Source organism: Cloeon dipterum, chromosome 2, assembly GCF_949628265.1.
Source record: "Cloeon dipterum chromosome 2, ieCloDipt1.1, whole genome shotgun sequence".
Lineage (NCBI taxonomy): Eukaryota > Metazoa > Arthropoda > Insecta > Ephemeroptera > Baetidae > Cloeon > Cloeon dipterum.
In genome coordinates, this window is record NC_088787.1 from 9920585 (window position 1) to 9941408 (window position 20824).

Genomic DNA, 20824 nt, shown 5'->3' on the forward strand with positions numbered 1-20824 from the left:
ACTCAAGGTATAAGTAGATAATTCCTTATTTAATTCACTTTTTTCCTTCAAAATGCATGAGATGGCATGTCAACCAATCTTGAGAACCTTAAAGTGGACAAGAAATAAAATTTAAAAGTTGCAATTTAATTGAGTGACATACAAACAAGATGTGCGACATGTATACACGCATTTTGTTTGTAAAAGCCTATTGTGTATAGGCTGATGCACGACAGGAATTAAACGTGTTTCTGGCAGAAATAAATCCAGCTTCCCCGGTGAACGGCGACACTAAACTAAACTAAACTAAACAGCTCGCAGTTCACCCAGTTGGCGGCATTTAATTAAACCAAGATCACGCGCACATTTCCTCCGTATTAAATATTCAGCAGCGAGATAAACTATTCTAAAACCCTTTCTTAAGTTTGTCAGTCTCAATTGGTGTGTTGAAAACAATAATTTCCACAGGGTTCCCAAATTTAGCAATTGAGCCGGGTTGCTTAAAAGTTTCCAGTCACACAGTATTTGTATTAAGTTTGTCATTATATAATCGTGGAATACACATTGTTTAAGAGAGTGACCGAAATTTCAATCGCCACATCAAATTAGCAAAGACTGTTACAGTACATTATTCAAAGAAACCCTGCATCACGAGTGTGTGTGTGTGTCAATGCAAAACCACAATACCAATCGTAAGTGAACCGTTGGTTTGGAATTCATTTACTTGGGTCAGCTAACATGGAAGAAAATCACAATTCCGAGCATTTCACAAGAGAAACGTCCGTTGTTTTCACTCTGCAGCAACGAGGGACTCCTAATTTTGGAATTCAACAAATGGAAATCAAGCGTGCGTTGGCATGAGCAGCGTAGATTATTGTTCCGACACAAGCGTCCTTGCGTCTCTCGAGTTTCGGACAGAAAATTTAACAGTGGAGTGTCCCCCAGTTGTGGAATAGTCCTTTTATTGCTGCAAGTCTTGATCAGCGAAGCCTGCAGGAGCGTCAAACTGCTCGTTTCCGACATTGTCGTCGAAATTTGCTGGCACATAATCGTCTTCGACCAGATGCAATATTTCATGGCAGAGCGGACACCGATCCTGGAACAAATAAGATCTCGTTTTTAATGTTGCTTCTCTTAAGAACAGATTATTCGTAAAATTAATAATTGTGTAATCATCACTGCTTAGGGGCTTTTTCTATTTTAATAATTAAATTGTTATCTTATTTTGTATTCAAGATAAGTGATTTTAGCTGCACTTTTGATTTTTTACAACGCAAATAATACTCAAAAGTTTTTAAACCAACATTTTTAACAATAATAAATTTTATTTATTAATTAATAAATATATTATCCTCCTATCTTGAGTTAGGAGGTCAATTTTAACGTAAAATACTTTTCCATAAAATAAAATTTCCAAAGAAATCAACATTTAATCCTTTGCATAAAACTCACTGCTATTTCAATTTAACAAAACGGATTTTAATTTAATTTCTCACGCTCGAAAAATCTTAAAACCATTTTTTTTTAATTAAAGCAGCCCTGACATTCTCCTCACCTGCACGTAGAGCCACTTCCTGAGGCAGACGCCATGGAAGAAGTGCCTGCACCTTGTGATCTTTGCGCTGGACATCTCCTGGTAGCAGATGGCGCACACGTCGTCCAGCTTCTCGAGCTGCTCCTCGGTTGCCTCGGGCAGCGAGTTGATCTTCTTCACGGCCGTCCTGCGCTTGATAAAGACGCTCCAGCCAGCGCGCGCCTCGCACCAAATGTTGAAGTAGGCGTGGATGCACATCATGATGGCGCGGATGGCGCCGCCCGACTCGAACACCAGGATCCAGGCGCCGTTGAAGAAGAGGAAGATGCCGAAGCAGAACTCAACCGTGTTGCCGAAGGCGCGGATGTAGTACACGTAGTCGTCCAGCGACTCCCAGAATGTCGAGCGGTACGCGTCGATCAGGAACAGCGAGTAGATCATCAGCGAGACGATCACCTGGAATATATTTTGGGTTAAAAATTTTTATGTACCGGAAAATGTTGATTTTAATTAAATAATAATAATAAATACAAACATTTTTCTTTATAAAACGTGTTTCTACAATTTAAAATATATAAATTTTATTTAGGAAAATTCAGAAGATAGGAAATATGGGGAAAGGAAGTAAAATAAACAAAAATTAACGTTAGATTAGAGTTTCTGATGACACAACACACAGTTTTAGTCAGGTCTAAAAAAACCCAAAACCCTACGAACCCTAGTTACCCCCGCGGGAAGGGGGTGAGTTCCAACCCCCTCAGAAATGCTATGAATATTGGTCATGACCGAAATCCAGGCATTGCAAGGCATCCTGTATTTTACGCGGACTATGAAATCGATTTTAATTTAAATTCTGCGAACCTTCCTTTTTTTTAAATTGTTTTCAATTATTCCTCCGGGGTAGTAGACTGATTTGAGTGATACACACCTTGACGATCACCTCTACGCTGAAGGCGGACACGGCGAGCAGCCAAGTGCTCATCGTGTGCTGCGACCAGAGGTAAATAAGCAGCCCGACGGGAAAGACGACAAGGAAGGCGCACACGGACAGCGCCCGGACGTGCCGGTGCCGCGCGGGGTTGTGCGACGCGCTCAGCGACATGAGCAGCGGGTTCACTATGTTGTGGATGAAGTGCAGGATGGCTGTGAACAGCAGGCAGAAGTTGCGGCACAGCCGGATGAACCGCTTCTCAGGGTCCAGACCCGTCAGACCAGTCTGTAGAGCCAGGATGAAAAACAGGATGGCCGACACGGTGCCTAAAATTTTGCAAAATCAATCAATTGAAATTTATTTACAAAAAAAAAAAAAAAAAATCACTGGTTGATCACTTCCGCATTTTTAGGCTGATTGTGTTAAAATTTTAATTGATATTGAAATTTCACTCACAAGGAAACTCATAAGTTTTGTTGTTTAAGGTTTTTGGCGAACCATAGAATTTGCATGGCCTTTCTTGATGTGAAATGTGAAGAGGAAATTTCTTGATTCAACGATTTAAGCAATTTTTTATATTAGAAGAAAATGGTCTAAAACTTCTAAATTGGGATTTTAAAATAGGTATTGTTCTAATTGGCTTGAATTTGGTTCGTTCAATGAGACAAAATTCGATAATTTCTGACATTCCGGCAAACATTTCAAATTTCCCACGCAAGGATTCATTATAAGTTTCTATGAATAAAAATTAACATATTCTGAAAGCCGATAAAATTTACTATTTTTTATGTGCAGATCAACACGTTCTTGCGTCATTTTTTATTTTCAAAAAATTACTACTGGTTGGAAATCTAAAAATGAATTTTTTCTGTCAAAAAAATGGATATGGCGAAAGCTTAGAAAATTTTAAAATAAATTCCATTAATTTCGCCAGAAAATAACACGTCGAATCATAAGAGTTTCCTTGTGAGATCAAAGCACGTGGTGATGCTTATAAATAATTTATGTTTTTTTTGGTTTTGTTTCTGGGTCACGCAAAATCACGTCTTTTAGAGGACACGAACGGTGGGGTTAAAATAGATCAGATCTGGTGTTGCTGAATATTAACAATGCAAAAAGACGAGCACTCAAAATCTTAATTTCAAATTAATGACGTCAAGTCAGTCTAAAATTTATTCCCAAAACTCCTCTCTAAACAAAATTGACCCATATTTTAACTGAAAAAATGTGCACGTTAAAACCAGATATACATAAAATTTCTTAAAGTGTAAGAATAACAAAGCGATTTATTATAGCTAAATTTTACGTGAGCCCTGATTTATTTGGAAAATTGACTGCTGTGAAATGGATGAAATTTTTTAATTTATATAACTAAAAAATTTAAAATTTTCCCATCCCAGCAGCAATTGAATCACAATTTCGGAAGGTCTAGGAATTAAGGCAATTAATTTTTCTTTGAAGAAACAGCAGCTGCATTTTTTAAGTTAGGCTCCAATTTAATTAGGCCGGCTTTAATATAAAAATCTTCTACTATTAAGCGCAAATTTCGCGCTATTCAAAGACGTATTTTAAAATCAAAAATTAAATTGAAAGAAATGCTAAAATGGCTCTACTTAACGGCTTCTAACGATTGTTAAGCTGATTTTATATAACTTAAGATTTTAGAAAACTTGGATTTTAAAAATTTAAATGTCTTTGATGACAAGCATAAATATGTTACGTCTGCTGGAATTTAAACGTCTTCTTGACAGACCCAAGACCTGGTTTTTCGCACGATTTCATGAATTCCATGGCTTTTTAAAAATTTATATTCAGCATTAAATTTTTTGAAGTTTAAATGGAAACATCTGGTCTTAATTAAAATAAAGCCCGCGAGAGCTAAACGAATTATGGCTACGAATTAATTTCTGTACATAAATTTTTCCTCTCCCCGCATGGAGGTTTTATATTCAAACGCCAGACATTTGTCGGCAAAGCCACTGGAGAGGTACAGAAGCCAGCAAGTGCTCAAATGTCTTATATTAACTTGACACTGCTAACAATGCGAGTCAACAGGATCATAAGTCAGGCCTAAGTATTTTTCTGTATTTTCTTGTCTAAAAGAGATCATTTTGAGCATAGCGTCTCTCAAGAATCGATCTTTAAGACCAAAAAAAACCATAATCAACACTAGCACCTATAAAAAAATTCGCAAAGTGATCAAGCCGACGCAATAGAATGGCGAGCGCACCTATGCTCCTGTCGTCTTCATCCTCAGTCAACAAAATCCACTGGAAAAAGCTGCCGACATAGTGGCAAAGAAAAGAAATGACGCTCGTCATTCCGAGCACAGCCGTCTGCGTTTCACACCCTGTCACGAGCAGCTCCCGTGGCAGCTCCAACAAAGTGTCCGAGGTGCACTTAGAAGCGTCCACTTCCTGCTCTTTCAGGAAGAAGCACTTGGAGAGCGCGCTGATTGTGTGCTCAGCCACTCGCAACATCCAAAACGTCCTCAGCACTGTCGGCACTCGCAGTCTGACCCACTCGTTCTCCAGCAGCGCGGTCAGACCCACGTCACTCACAAACTGACGAGCATACCTGTAGCCTTGGACTATGTTGTTGCACACCTGCAACAAACGAATGAAAAATAATTATTTTTAAAAGAGCATTTTGAAGGCAGAAGCACAGTTTTAAAAGTGATTTAGTCATTAGGTTTTTGGATGCTATTTTTATAATTTTAAATTTCGCAAAGATAGCACAAGCTATTAATAAAATGACTTAAGTTCCCCTGCTTCTTAGAAATGAGTGTATCAAATCAGAGGGTCGATTATTTTTTAAAGCTTTCAAGGAGCCTTCAAAGAATATGAAACATCAAGTCCAGAGCTATTACAAGCGCAGATAAAAGTGTCTAGGTCCATCCACTTATCATTAAAATGTCTGAGACTCTTTATATTGATAGATGAAGAGTTTAAACACTTCAAATTGGCAGGTAAACAATCGCAATAGAGGATAATTTATTAAATATTCCACAGATTTTCAGGGATATTTTAAAAGAAAAAGTATTATTTTGAATGGAATTGAAATAGTGGAGCCAATTTAAACATCCTGTGTAATTGTCAAAGGGGAAAAAATTAAAATTGAAAAAATATTATTGTTTTCGGAATATCAAGAAGGTCAGTGCGTGAATATCACATTTTAATAGGATTGGAATTTTAAATAACACCAAAAATTGCTAGATTATGAAGAGCAGCGATAAAAAACTAATAAAAATTCCACTTTCATGACTAAAGATACAAAATTTTCAATTTTAAAAAGGTCAATAGGAAAATAAAAAATGTTCCTTCTGAAAATTAATTTTTCTCATCACAATCTGGTCTTTTTTAGACTTATTTAAATACGAAAATTCCACTTTTAGCACTTTAAAGGTCAGTTTTAAAATTAAGCACAACCAATATTATATTGGCTGTTTGGAGATAATTTTTTAGCTAAAAAATTCATTGAGAACAGTCAAGAGATCAGAAATAAATCATCACCTGGACAGCGCTGGTCCAACAAGTCATTTTGATTTTTCCCAGGGGCAGCAGAGCCGCGAAGACGGGCGAGTGGTGCAGCATGTAGTCGGGCACGGGCAGCATGGCGAGCACGGACGGCGCCATGAAGGCCGGCATGGTCAGCAGCTGCATCAGCCGGTTGGCCGGGCCGAGCTCGATGTGCTGGAAGGTGAGACCGAGAGTGCACTGCACCACGTAGTTCTTGACGATGGCCAGGGCGGCCTCGTTCCAGTCGAGCACGCCCTGCAGGTCGAGGCTGAGCACGCTGTGCAGGATCGACGTGTGCGGGTTCATCTCGTTGTTCTCCCTAGCCGCGATCACCGCCTTGGTCGTGCTCACGTTGGCCCAGTACGAGATGAACATGATGCCGATGCAGCCGAGGAATTTGTACACGTTGATTAGATACGGCTTTGGCAGCAGGAACACGCCCAGGGCGAACAGACAGCCTGGGAAAATGCCAGAAAGTTGGGATTAAAAATGGGAATTGTACAGCGAAAATATGGGCAATTGCATGAATAAATTTTTGGGACAAAGGAAACGGAATTTTGTTGAATTATCTTTGAAGCATTTAATTGAATAAACCACTTAAATAAATTATTCCCAATTGTTGATGTTTCGGCATGCAAAATTGACATTTTAGAAAAGCCAAAAATTGTAAATCCTGGGCGTTTCTACGAGAGATTTCATACTGTCTGCAATTTTCTGACTTTATACTGATAACCATATTAATTTATAATTTTATTAGTAAATAATGTTCTTTAGGTGCTAAAGAGGTGTCAAATTAACCAAGCTTAACGATACAATACGTGAAATCTGAAAAAAACAGCCTTTCGGACCTTAAAAAATTTAGAATATCTCGAGAAGTTAGAACAACAAACTTAGCGTGATAAAAATAACCATTTATACGGCCAACAACTGAAATAATAGCATTTTTTATTATTTTTGAAATTATTTGAGTAATTTCAAGTTAGTTTTTAATACCTCAAAAACGACCCGTTAGTTTTTTTTAAAGTATTTGATGAAGTGTTGCCCTAAATATTTGTCACATGCCTAGAAAATTTCAAAATGGTGTTTCTCTGATTTTTTAGATAAAAAGGGAAGGAGAAGGTAGAAAAACGGGTAAGTTGTTGATTTTTACCCTCGGAACATTCTGGGAGTCATTCCTGAAGTCAGATAAGACCATCAGAACATGTAAGAAATCAAACCCTGGCGTCAGGGTAGCCCCCGAGCGATCGATATTATTAATTACAGCATGAAAAGTCATTTTAACAACAACTGACAGGCTTTTTATTGGTTCAATTTGCATGCTCTACACACCATTGGTACGGCAAAGATGGAGGTTTTCAGAATTTGTTAAATTTGACTACTTGGAGCCATCAGGGCGCTCAGGAAGCACCCGGACGTGTCCATATTTTCGTGATAAATAATAATAATTATATTTTTTTTCTGGAAAATATTGTCTACTCGGAGAGGTCTTGTGAAAAACACCCTTTATTTAGTTAGTCAAGACTAAATAATAAAATCAGGCTTTAGAAATTTAATAAATAAATGTGAGGGGAACTTAACGGCAATATCAATCAATATTTCACAATAATTATTGCATTTTGACAATAAAGCCGTGACAGAAAAAAAATCGCGCCTTTTGTTTTCAATTTCTCCCTCCTCTTGCTGTCAATTGAGTCATAATATTCCTCAGCCCAAATTTGTAAAATTTAAAAGGTCACTGGTCTTTAATTCAGTACCGCAAAGAGAATTTAACACCGCCAAAGTCCCTTGTATATGCATTCCAATCATTATTATTATTATTGCTACCTTGCAAGAGGTATGTACACAATTAATTTTTATACCTGACGTTGAGATAAACAGCTTCGCGAGATACCAGAGGATCGACTTGATGGCCAGCGGGTCGGTCGACGAGACCAAGTCATCGTAATTGTTCACCCTCTCGGAGGGCTGCATGATGGCCAGGTCGTCGACAACCTTGAGGCTGTCGGCAGGGACGTCGTACTCGAGCCGCATCAGGATGTCCATCAGGAACAAGGGGGGCACCCTGAGCAGGATGTCCGTGTAGTTTATCAGCCGATCCATTCCGCCGATGACCCTTAGTCACACGCAGTGAGTGATGATAACCGCACCGTGTCCCAGAGTCCGATCATTCGCTGCCGACTGCAAAGATTGGAAAAGTTCTCACGCTCGCCGTGTCGGTCATGATATTTTAACCTGCAGCCTCCTTTTTACCTGCTCAAGCCCGCGAGATTAACATGATGCGTCCGACTACGAATGAAGCAGCCCACCAGGTGCTTAATGTAATCATTTATCTGCCTGCGAGCCCGACGAAATTTGAATAAGCAAGTTGTTATTTAGGACACTTGCACTCGATCCGTTTTGAGTTGAGTGTTCACCGTCCGTCGAGCAAAAAAACAAGGCTGCGCTCTTATTTAGAGCAACATGCAAGAGATGGCGCAAACAAACCGGTTTTTGGTTTCCTGTCTCGAGTCTCGATAATGTTAGCAGATGTGAAAGAGAAGAAAAACAGCTGTTGGCAGGAGTAACTACTGCTGAACGTAGAGAGCAGCACTGAAATATTAACCAATCACAGAGGTTTCTTCAAATTAACTTGATTTTCATTGGCTAATTTTGTCTCTATGTTTGTTAGTTTTGTGTTTGTGAGTGAGAAATCAAATTATTATTTTACAGACAACTTTTGATCGGCTTTTGACAGCTTCAGACTATCAACCAATAGAAACTCTCTCTGTGTTTTTGTTGTTAACCAATCACTAGCTGCGGTGGGAGCTTGACGTAGGCCTGAAGTGATGAGTTTTGTTGTGATCTCGCTGTAGATGCTTTCCGTTCACATCAAGTTTGCGAAAAACACTATAAAAACGTTTAATAATTCGATTAGCAATAAAAAATCAGCTCTTAACCGGCATGAACTGTAATTTAAAGTGAAAAATTAGGGCTCAAAATGACTGACAAGAGCGGTATGTATGATGCTGAATCCTTTTGCGCAGTGCACTTTACCCTCTCATTTTAATCAATCTCAATCCTTTAATTTTTGTTCATGTCATAGGCTTAAAAACTGACAGCAAGCACTCCATCAGCGTAATTATCGAGGGAAAAACATTGAATGTGGGCCGCGATGTGCTCATCAAATGCAGCACATTTTTTGAAACTGCCCTGCACCCTCGACAGACTGGATTCATTGATCATGACAGTGATACGTTCCCACTTTCGGTAATAAATGATCTATCAAAATTTCTACTGAAACTTATGTATCTCATCTGTGTTTTAAGGATCTGAGTTTGGAGAACTTTGAAGCGATGCTGGAGTATTTTACCAATTGCGATGATGAATTGAAACTAAAACAGACCCTCTCCAAGTACAAGATGACTCCTGCGTTGTACCTTCTTTTTTCCAGATTTATGGTTAAATTTAAACTAAACGATGTCTTTGGAAGATCTCATTCTCATGAGTGTGAATTACAGGTCAAATTTGACTACGATTCCTTGGCAGCAAAGTCGATCAATCTGGAAAACGTTTATGAATTCAAAGAAATTGCTGAAGCAACCGGCTCGACTCAGCTTGAAAGGTACTCGCAGTTTGTGCTTCATTCGCGCTTTTTGGAATTCCGAAAGACTGTGTCCTACCGAAAATTGGATCTGAAAGAGATTGTTGACTACCTGGGCAGCCGAAAGCTTATGTACAGCTCAGAAAAAGAGGTGAGAGCAGATTAAAATTATGATATCCTTACAGGTGAACTTTATTTGACAGGTTCTCGAAGCCGTAATTTGGTGGATCAAATACGATGTCAAAAATAGAGCCAATTTCCACCGTGAACTCTTCACCCTTGTTGACTGGAGCAAAATCACAAAGGCACAAATTAAATTTGCTCTGGACATGAAAACCGTCAAGAAATGTCCCGGGTTTGTCGCACAAGAACTGCACTCTCTGCTCAAGTACGCTCAATCTGCAGATTAGGGAAGTTAATTTTATTTATTTATTAGATCCAAAAGCGACCATTTGACGATGTTGTCCTTTAAAAAGATGCCCCACCCGTTGTATTTGATGCTAGAAGGTGTGCATTCACCTGAGAATGAAGTAAAAGAGCTTCATCCAAGAGAGTATGTGAATTTAAATTATTTTTGTTCAGATATTTATAAATTTAAAAATTAATAATTAAATTGTAATATCTATTCTTTGGCCTGATTTTTATTTATTCATTTAGTTAACAAACTAAAGCGAATTTGTTCGATTTTGTAATTCTAACTGCTGATTTTTCAGAGAGAAATGCTTTACTTTCTACAACGTCGAGGGTGGATTGTTTATCGAAGACTATATCACTACCAAAAACCATCCTCAGGGATGTTGCGTTGCATTTTACGGTAACTTTTCATTTAATCCAATCATTTATCATGAAAATTCACACTTTTGCCTTTTCCAGAGGGCTCCTTAATAGTGTTTGGTGGCATTTTCAATATAACGACGTCGAATTGGAACCTAGAGATCAAAGCTTTCAACTTGTATTTAAAAGTGTGGACCACTATTGGCCGGTAATGCGATCTTTTTGCCGAAATTTAATTTGTCTCATCTAAACAATCAAAATTTAGACTGCAAACTCCTCGAAGACACTTCCAACTAGTGCAGGTCAAGGACGAATTCTATTTGCTGGGTGGCTTTACAAAATATCGCGAGCCATCACTGTTTGTGGAAAAATTCCATATCAAAACTGGTGCGTTCCACTCTTGTTTATCATGGCATAATATTGAACTAAATATTATATTCTAGGTGAGACCACGATGTGCGCCAAATTATTGAGTAGACTGCAAAGCCCGGTCAAATGTTGCCATGTTATGGATCATATCTGCGTCTTCAGCGAGAACAGAGATAGTGTACGCATTAAATTAACTTCACCGGCCGCAATTTGAGTAATCAAATCTAATTCTTCAGAGTGTAATCTACAAGTACTCCATAATGAGAGACGTTTGGACCGTGGAGCATTTGGAGCTGGCCAAAAAACACAGAGAGCTGGACTTGGTCTTCCCATACAGAGACAGCGTCTACTTGCCTGGTAAGCAGTTGTTGCACACGGGAGACAAAAATTTCTGTTATTGAAAAAATTTATCCTTTAGGAGATGTGCATCCGTGCATTCTGAGGCGAAAGATAACAAAAATACCTGAAGGTGGAATTTTTTTCAGTAAAGCTGAACCAGTGAAGGCATTTGATAATTTGGATGAAATAGTGCTGAATTTTTTCACGCATGACTGCGCTATTTTTGCCTTCTGCAGTTCAATAGTTCCTAAGCCCGATGGGTACTCCCTGAAGTCCTACGATATTGAAACTAAGAAAGAAAAGATAATATTGCTCCCTAATCTCATGGCCTATTTACATCAAGTGGTACAGAAGGAAGTGGACTTTGTTCATACGATGCGAGCACATTCAGTGCATCCTATCTTCTAGGTACTGGAGGCTTAAACTAATGTAAAATGAACAAAATAAATATAAATTAGACTGAATTCTGCTCATTTTATTCCGATTAAAGTTTTCTGGTATATGGTTTATATGGTATTCAAATTACCATATAAAAATGAAAGAACCAAATTATTAAAAATATTTAGGTAGGAGATTCTGCATTACAAAAGACGGCCTCGTTCGATTCAAAAATAATAAAGGTTTAAAACTACTTAAACAGGAAGTTTCTGTATTCACCAATTTTTTATGGTTTTCCTGCACACTGTGTGTCTAAATAAACTCCTTCCATTGAGAATTTTTATTAAAAGGAGCTTTCAATTTTGCTTCAATTACTGTTGTTCTTAAATTTAAATTAAGCCTAAAAATGAAAGTGTTACAATCACTTGTAATAAAGGCAAGATATACAAGTGAGGGAAAATTTTCTTTTATGGCAGGAACATTTATAGATTTTAAATCACATAGATTCAAACTAAACCAATTCCATCGAGAAAAAATCAAGATTATTTTTCTGCACTCAAATTTCAGGTAGTACGTATATTGATAGAATGATAAAATAAAGAGCACTTTTCACTATCTCTCAACAGTTTGTCGGTTTTAACCACATCACGTTTGATTAACAGCGGCTGTGGTCTTGCAGAAGGGATATTTTTGTGAGTGGAAGTTGCAAGTTTGAGTAAACATATTTGAATTGCCGCAACGACTTGAAATGTTGGCTGAAAAAGTGCACTTGGCGGAAGGTAATTTTCGAATTAAAGATGGACCAAATCAACGTCATCATCGGCTTCCTTTTCTTAAGGTTCTACAAAACCTCCTGTCGAGAATGGTTTTGTACGCATTTACGCGATGCGCTTCTGCCCGTTTGCTCAGAGAAGCTTGCTTGCTGCGACCGCTAAAGGGATAAAGTAAGTTTTTCTTTATCTGAGGGAGCTATTCATCTGTTATTTTTTTAAGACCCTGCTCTGAGCAGTAGAAAATTCTCCCGTGGAAAATTATATGCAGAGCAATTATTTCAATGAAAAATATTGCATTTAAAATTAAAATTTATTTGTTGGAAACAAATATATATGCATTGTAAAAATACGTCAAAAATCAAGACAACTTTTTAACTACATTTTTGTATGTCACTTGCTAATAATGTATTATTTAATTAGGTTCGACGTAGTAAATATTAATTTGGAGAAAAAACCCAAGTGGTTTTTGGAGATGAACCCGGCGGTTCCCATCCTTGAGCATGATGACGGCAGATTTGTTATCGAGTCGTTGATTGTGGCCGACTACATAGACGAAATTGGAGACAGCAATATTAGCCTCCACCCAAAGGATCCTTACAAAAAGGCCAAAGACCGAGTTCTCGTTGACAAATTCAGCTCCGTAATTTGTTTTCAGCACTTGATTTTATATTGATTGATTCGGTGTACAATATTTTTTAGGTAATTGGACCATTTTTAAATTGCCTGATGAGTTTCGGTAAACCTGAGCCAGACGTGAAACTCTTTGATGCATTTCTCAACAATCTGGACAGATACGAAACTGAGCTCAAGAGCAGGAACTGTGAATTTTTTGGTGGCGAGAAACCAGCCATGCTAGACTTCATGATTTGGCCTTTGTTCGAACGTTTCGAACAGTTCGCTATCTTTGGTGGCAAGGAATTTCTTCTGCCCGAGAAGCGTTTCCCAAAATTGGTAAAGGCATATTCTGCTACTGAGAAAATGGATAATAACTATCCCTATTTTTTCGCTAGTTGAAATGGATGACCAGCATGCTAGGCAATGAAGCTGTCAAAATGTGGCTTCTGCCCGCTGAAGCCCACGCGCAGTACACCAGGAACGTTCATTTTGCTGGCGGATCAAAGGATTTTGATTTCTTGGTTAATGTAAAATGAGCAGTGCAATTACGTGGATTTTGTTAGACGCGATTCACAATTTTTATGTTAATATATTTGTTATCATTAGCATAGACAAATTTTCTCCTTTAATTATGGTGTTTCAAATAAAAACCACAGAAAATATTATATAAAATGCAGTCGTCACAAATTTTTTATTTGCGTATGAATATCTTCAGGGTACAGCTTTTGCATCATTTGCTCTGCCGTCTGAACTTGTCACATCTATTATGCGTTTTATACAATTAAACTAAATAGCATTCATTAAATATGCATTTTGTGAATTTAATAACAACTCTAACTATTTTTATATTTTATAGGAACCACTACTAAAGTTAAATATGAATCAATATTTTTTTATTCAAAAACATCCATAAATTTGAATCGTTTGAGTAAATCAATGTAGAACTGCTGGAGTTAACGAGATTGCCCTATTTTCACGGTTCATAAACACCATATCTTTTAGAGTTATAAATTCTTCTGCCCAAGAAGTGATTCGATCCCGCACTTGGCATGCACTCCACTCTTTGTAGGGGTTTAGAAAACACAAAAATTACAGGTAATTTTTAATTTTTGATACGAAAATTAGAAAATCAGCACACGCTTGGGTATGAAGCAATTATATATTATATTGAAAAGCTGCCGTGAAAGATTCAAAGCATGATAGAAATGCGTAGGCCGCACAGACAAATATATTTCAAAACCTTATTCAAGCATCTCTATAGAAAGGAAAAAATATTTCTCTCAATCTGCGCTGCATCGAATTAATTCTAACTTGTGAATAACTTTATCCTTACTGTGTTGCATGCCGTAAATTTTTTCTTCCAATTAATCATCGCACTCTCGGGGAAAATCTATTCTATTATTAACCATTTAAAACAAAATGTTAGCACAGCAGCATGCTAAATTATGATCCCGCAGTTAAAATGGATTTATTGTACTATAGTGCATAATAAAAGTGGTAAAAGTGCTACATATATTATGTTACAGTTTTGCATGCCGTAAATTTTTACATACAATGATCATCCCAGGCAATCATTTGCCATCAAAATGCTATCATTTTTTTAATCATGATATTTAAGAGAAAAATCTTTATTTTTTTTCTAAAATTTACTTAAATAAATTGGAGAGTTAAAATTAAAGGTCTCGTGCCGCGTAATGGCAGCGCGGCTTACAAGCTCAACCGGCTGCAGCCTCATTTTTTTCCCGGCTTCAACGGCGGCTGATCATTTATGCCGGCGGCTAGCGACCACCACAACCTGAGATTCGGGTGCACAAAGATTTTTATTCAAAACGCGATGCAATAAAATTCTGGATGATCGACGTGATTTCGAATTCTGAGGGGGTTAAAAAGGGGGTTGGTGGGTCTCATACCCCTCTAGTGCACTTTGGTCATCAAGACGGTATGCTGTTTTTCAAAATCAGATGATTAGAAGTCGAGATTTGGTCGATCATCCAGAATTTTATTGCATCGCGTTTTGAATAAAAATCTTTGTGCACCCGAATCTCAGGTTGTGGTGGTCCTATTAACAAAAATTAAGTACCGTTTGACTCGTTTCGAAGTGAACTAGGTAACTGAATTGGTTTCAAGAGGACAATTATTCGTCAACGTCGTGCTAAGGTGCTGAAACAGACAAAAAATGCTAAATGTCAAGTTATTGAGGGGGTTAAAAGGGGGTTGGGGGTTGGTGGGTCTCAAACCTCTTTAGTGCATTTGGGGACGTCGAGAAGAATCTAACGGTGTGCAGTTTTTTAAAATCTGGTGATTAGAAGTCAAGATTTAGTCGATCATCGTTTTTTATCAACCTTGAAAAACAAGGGTTTTCGAAGTTTTCATTTTTTATTAAAAAAATGAGGGAAAACGCCATTCCAAATTTTAACTTTTCAAACTTAATTTTTTGTGCTCTACAAAATGGGTATGAAAAAACAAAAAATTTTAATATGTTCATTTTCAATTTTGAGTTTAAAATAAAAAAAAATCAATTTTTATGACCTTGACCTTTGACCTAACACTTTTAGATCACCATAAAAGTTGTTTGCCTTGTTAAGATGAGTTACACGGTTTTTTAATTTTTGTTCTAGGACCACCCTGAGAAGAGTTACAAAATACTCAAAATTCCCAAATTTTTACCTTTGAACGCCCGCAAAACCCGAAAAATTAGAAATTTGGAGTTTTCTGAACTGTTTTGTCGGTAAATTAGGGCAAAGATTGCGCAAAAAAACTTTCGTCGAAATCCATAGACCCCTGGACAAAAATTTGCTGCTTTCACAAATTTTTGCTATAAATTTTATATATTTCTAAGATAATGAATAAATAATTAATTTATACTATAAAATCGATTCATCAATAAGGTAATGAAGTAACGAAGCCAAAATAATGGACACCGCAGTCTTATGCCATGATTTTTTTAAGGTGCTTTACTAGTCATTGCCCGCAATTTTCTCGAAAAATTCGGCTTTGAGTGAGAACACGATGAAAAACTTCTTCTAGATTGATTAGAAATGCCTTCCTGTGTCATATATCTATTTTTAATAATGTTTAATTCAGCATTTACAGATTTAATCAGTTTTTTGTTTCCCTTGTAAAATTCCTCAAAACAGAGATGGGCCAAAAAAACAAATTGCAACAGAAAGAGATGGGCCAAATTTCCGCCGCGTTAACGACGTGAGAGAAAAAAACATGTTCCAATAAAAGGCTTTTTAAATTAATAAAACATTTTTATTACCTAAAAATTTCATTATAGATATATGTACATTAATAAACGTATTTAATTTTGTCTCCAATGAAAATTCCACTTTCGGTATAACTGTCAAGAATGTTGATGAGTTCTTCATCCACAAACCAGTTGGCTGATTCGTTATTAATATTAGCGCCGAAGAAAAAGGCAGTCACGTCCGGATATTCCTCATTTGTTGTCCTACCATTTCTCAAACTTTTTGCAAGCGTGGAGTATTCACTCCTTCGATCATTCAAGTAAAACTTTAAGCACGTCAAATTACTAAGGCAAACTGCCGCGCATTTGAGGAACTCCACAATTCCATTGAATTGTTCGACGTTGACGATAAGAGCTAAAGAATCGACATCCAGATCTATGACGAGAGTCTTCAGTTTCTGCAGGATTTCTTTTTTAGCGATTTTTGAAGTTAGTTTTTGCAGATCTTCGAGGTAGGGGTCGCTCAAGATGACTTTCTCCAAGTCTGGCGCACACAATATATTCACCATCTCGTCCCTGCTTCCGTTCGGGCTGCAAATGAATTGGAAAACGTGAAGTTGTAATCTGACGATCCAAAAAATATTTAAAACTATAATATAATAATCAAATACATACGAATGCCATCTTTATTAAACACCCAGGTTGCCAAATAAACAATTAAGGTAATTTATGTTTGAAAATCTTTTACTATATAGACCATTTTGCGTGCGTTCTACGTGTTTTACGGAATTCAAAAGTTGTAAAAGTGGATCAAAATGTTAAATTTTGACAGCGTCGCATAAGTTGTTGGTTTGATTCCAGTTAGAAGCGGAGCTTAAAGCCTTAAAATCGCGTGATTCATGCAAATGATATGGTGTTAAAAATAAAATATTTACACAGAAAAACATACGAGCGTCTGAAATTCCCAACCTTATTTTAAATTATATGTACTCACAACACAAAATTCAATTCCACTTCTTTGAGACGAGCGTAAAAAGTGATCGGCTCTGGGTCGCTGATGACAAGAAACAACCGTAGTCTCTCAAGCAAAGGGCAAGCAGTGAACATCCGATTTAAATTCAGGAACGGTTCCATCTCGTTGTCATCGTGTTCGATGTTCAATGCGTTTAGATTAGCTCCGAAGGTGTAAATAAAACGGAACATAACATCGGGCGGGAAGTCGAGGAAATTCAAGCTCTCAATGTTGGTGAATTGCAAAATATAATTCAAGCACTCCCAATCCCAATTGGGGTCTTCATACCAATACATCTGAAATAATAACAAAATTGTTAAATGGAATTGAAACTATACCTACAAATAATATCTATTAATCAATTGAAATAGATTATCAATCATATTTTACTACCGAAAGGTGTCTGACGTTAGGGTATTGTATGTGCACGTCTTTTTCTGGGAACTCCAAATTGATTTTGATCATTAAGTGTTGCAGATTTGAGTATCCATCAGGGTCTACTTTGTTTGGAGTAGAAGGGTCGTAGTCTCCCTTTGGGAGGAACAGCTCAGAATACTCTTGTAAAACGTGCAGATTCGAAAGATTCCTCATGCACTCTCTTCTAAGAGTGCAATTGTTCCGTGCCGTGTAGAGAAATTCTTTCAAACTCGACATACATTTTTTTAAAACTTCCGCACATTTGACACGATCACTATTAAAATCGTCGTAGTCGTCAAAGCTTTCTGGGAAGTTGATGCTGAGAATTTGCAAGCTTGGAAGGTTTTCGCACAGTTGGAGTACGTCTTTGAGTTCGAAGCAGCACCATTCATCCAGCTGAAGGACCCGCAGATTTTTTAGCTGGCACAGCGCCTTCAACATCTCAGCATCCACGATCGAATCGAACTTTCTGTAGTATTGAGGGGTTTTGCCCAACAGCAAAAGCTCTTCGATGTTGGGAGTGAACTGCGAAATCCTAATCACTGCCTGCATAAATGAAGCAAATTTTATGAAATGTTATATAGAGATTCTAATTTATTTTTTTAAATACAAACCGATTTAAGATATTGATATTTCAGCCGAATTGGGCAGAAAGACAAAAAGGCGGTCAAGTCGATGACCTTGAGACCAAGTGCCATGTAGAGCCTTAGAGCCGGGCACATCAAGATTCTCATGTCACTTTCCTCCCGAATAAGACTCGTGCACTCAGTAGTCATGATGTATTTCACAACCTTCACGAGCAGGGTTGAAGCTGACAATTTTTAGATAATTTAATTAAAAATGGACTGGAGAGATAATAATATAATGCAACTTTTATAGTTTCATTTTGACAGGATTATGGGCTGCTGCATAATAGGTATCAGCCAAGCTACGCATACGCAACGCCAGCCGGCAAATTTTGGGTTTCTTTTTCAGCACACCCAGAAATAAATCCTTAGTTAATAACGGCCAACAGTCAGCCGTGCCAAAAGCGGCATGCGATTTTTGCTTCAGTTGAAGGCACGATTTTTATTCAGACCGTGTGGTACTTTCCCATCTCAATTGTTCAAACTATTGCAGCGCGTAGAATTTATGACAATTTTGGATTGTTATTGGACAGTATTTTTCAAATATTTGTTTTTCCTGCTGCTCTTTTAAAATTGCTGAGGCCGAAAACATTGGCACAGAAACGTTTCTGGTCAGCTTTATTAAAAGGCCGAAAAAAATTTAAATTAAAAGATCAAATTTTTCTACTTACGAAGATCTGTGATGTATTGAATTTTGGCCGCGGCCGTTGGTGAGAGGCCGAAATTCAACGCAATTCGCCGAACGCGGTCCGCGCAGTAGCGTGTGCGTAACTGCATGCTCTGGCCCAATTTAAACTGATCCTGGTCTGCCATTGTGAAATAAGGCTACTGCGATGTTTAAATGTTGCTCAAGTTTCAGAAAAGCAGTAAAAATGATGGGAAATTAGTAGAAGGCTGGCTTTTGCCCGCAGTTTGTTTTTTAATCGCCCACGCGTTCTTCAGGGAGAAACGAAGTGAGCGAAACATCTGTTCCATCAGGTGGTTTACACTCCTCCCTCGAGTGGGGGTGAACTGAATTAAAATAGTTTAGGGGTAGGTGGCGGGAAACGTGCGTGCGCCAGACCTGAGAATTGATTCGATCCCGCACTTGGCATGCGTCCGTTCCACTCGGTACGCAAAATTTGCTCTGCTAGATGGTGTTCCATGTAGGGGTTTAGAAAACACTAAAAGTACAGGTAATTGACCAGTTGCATAAACCCTTAGTTATTAAAGCCACCAACAGATGGCGCAACCAAAGATTTCTTTAAAAATTTTGTTTTAAGCTGTTTTAAGGCATATCCGCTGCGATTTCAGACTCAATCTAGCTATTTTGCATTTTGCAATTAATATGCTTTTTTTGACGTCCTGAAAACCAAAATCGGTTCAGCCATTCACCGTAGAAACGTTGGAAAAGATTTTTTTATTTTAAAAAATAGTTTTTCATGATTCTACGGCGATTGGCTTAACCGATTTTGGGTTTCAGCTCGTCAAAAAAGCATATTAATTGAAGAATGCACAGTAGCTATGTAGATTGAGTCTGAAATCGCAGCGGAAGTGCCTTAAAATCGAAAGTCTACGGTGGCGCCATCTGTTGGCGGCTTCGAACACTTACGGTTTATGCAACTGGTGAATTGTTAATCTTTTTTAATTTTTGATACGAAAAATAGATAATCAGCACACGCTTGGGTATGAAACAATTATTATTGAAACGGGGCTTATTAATTTCCTACCGAAGTCGGGCACAACGCACCAGAAATGTTCCAAAGATTATGTAAAATAAATTAACCTCGGTGACGTTTTGCACGATATTGAATACAATAATATAGACAACATTCAGTGTTATATCATGTTGTATTTTGATATGTTAATAATATACATATTAACATATCATAGAAAAGATTTGAAAATTTAGACACAATGATGTTTGAAGCTTCCTAAATTTTCTGACTTAATTTTATTTAAGGTGAAGGCACGCCCTCGTATTATGTACATTTGTAAGATTTCATCAGCTTAATATCTAATTTCTTTTTGCTCGAACAATTTGTCATAACATTCGTGCGCCTACAGTTCCGAGTTCCGATCCCAGCTCCCGCACTGGAATTACTCTGATAATGAAGACGGACATCCTCGCACAAGAACCAGCCGCGACCAACGTAGTGCCCTTTGCTATCCTGCTTTCATATTATTTTCAAGTGCCAGAGGTGACTTTTAATCAGGGAAAATATGCGAAGGAAAAAAAACATTAAGTTTAAGGATTTTTATTAACAATAAATTTCATTAATTATTAATATATAGGTACGTTAAAAAACGTATTTAATTTTTTCTCCAATCGAAATTCCACTTTCAGTATAGCTGTCAAGAATGATGATGAGTTCTTCATCCACAAACCAGCTGATGGTTGATTCGTTATCAATATTAGCGTCGAAGAAAAAGAGAACCTCGTGAAGATATTCTTCATTTATTGCCTTTCCACTTCTCAAAAGTTTTGCAAGCGTTGAGTATTCACTCCTTCTATCATTCAGGTAGAACTTTAAGCACGTCAAACTACTAAGACAAGCTTCCGCGCATTTGATGAACTCAACAATTCCATTAAATTGCTCCACAGTGAAGGTAAGTGTTAAATAATCCAGTTCTATGACGAGAGTCTTGACCTTCTGCAGGATTTCTTTTTTGGCGACTTTTGAAGTTAGTTTTTGCAGATCTTCGAGGCAGGGGTCGCTCAAGATGACTTTCTCCAAGTCTGGCGCACACAATATATTCACCATTTCGTCCCTGCTTCCGTTCGGGCTGCAAATGAATATAGGAAAAGG

At 37.6% G+C, this 20824-nt stretch overlaps 3 protein-coding genes across 3 annotated transcripts; 2 read left to right on the forward strand and 1 right to left on the reverse strand.

The window, feature by feature from the left end:
* Positions 1-10: 10 nt before the first annotated feature.
* LOC135937240 (protein TRC8 homolog) lies at positions 11-8414 on the reverse strand. Its single transcript, XM_065480349.1, has 7 exons — positions 8213-8414; positions 7822-8140; positions 5957-6420; positions 4675-5050; positions 2442-2770; positions 1535-1969; positions 11-1075 (listed from the first exon to the last, which is right to left on the reverse strand). Exons 2-7 carry the CDS (start codon positions 8060-8062, stop codon positions 941-943), a joined length of 1980 nt encoding a protein of 659 aa, XP_065336421.1. The 5' UTR covers positions 8063-8140; positions 8213-8414; the 3' UTR covers positions 11-940.
* Positions 8415-8744: 330 nt separating this feature from the next.
* LOC135936836 (kelch-like protein 30) lies at positions 8745-11488 on the forward strand. Its single transcript, XM_065479809.1, has 12 exons — positions 8745-8955; positions 9045-9208; positions 9268-9399; positions 9460-9693; positions 9746-9930; positions 9979-10095; positions 10256-10356; positions 10416-10524; positions 10582-10703; positions 10760-10863; positions 10922-11042; positions 11104-11488. Exons 1-12 carry the CDS (start codon positions 8940-8942, stop codon positions 11430-11432), a joined length of 1734 nt encoding a protein of 577 aa, XP_065335881.1. The 5' UTR covers positions 8745-8939; the 3' UTR covers positions 11433-11488.
* A 484-nt stretch (positions 11489-11972) lies between these two features.
* LOC135935796 (pyrimidodiazepine synthase-like) lies at positions 11973-13428 on the forward strand. The gene is made up of 5 exons (XM_065478354.1): positions 11973-12181; positions 12241-12346; positions 12596-12815; positions 12875-13126; positions 13186-13428. Exons 1-5 carry the CDS (start codon positions 12151-12153, stop codon positions 13324-13326), a joined length of 750 nt encoding a protein of 249 aa, XP_065334426.1. The 5' UTR covers positions 11973-12150; the 3' UTR covers positions 13327-13428.
* The last annotated feature ends 7396 nt before the right edge of the window (positions 13429-20824 follow it).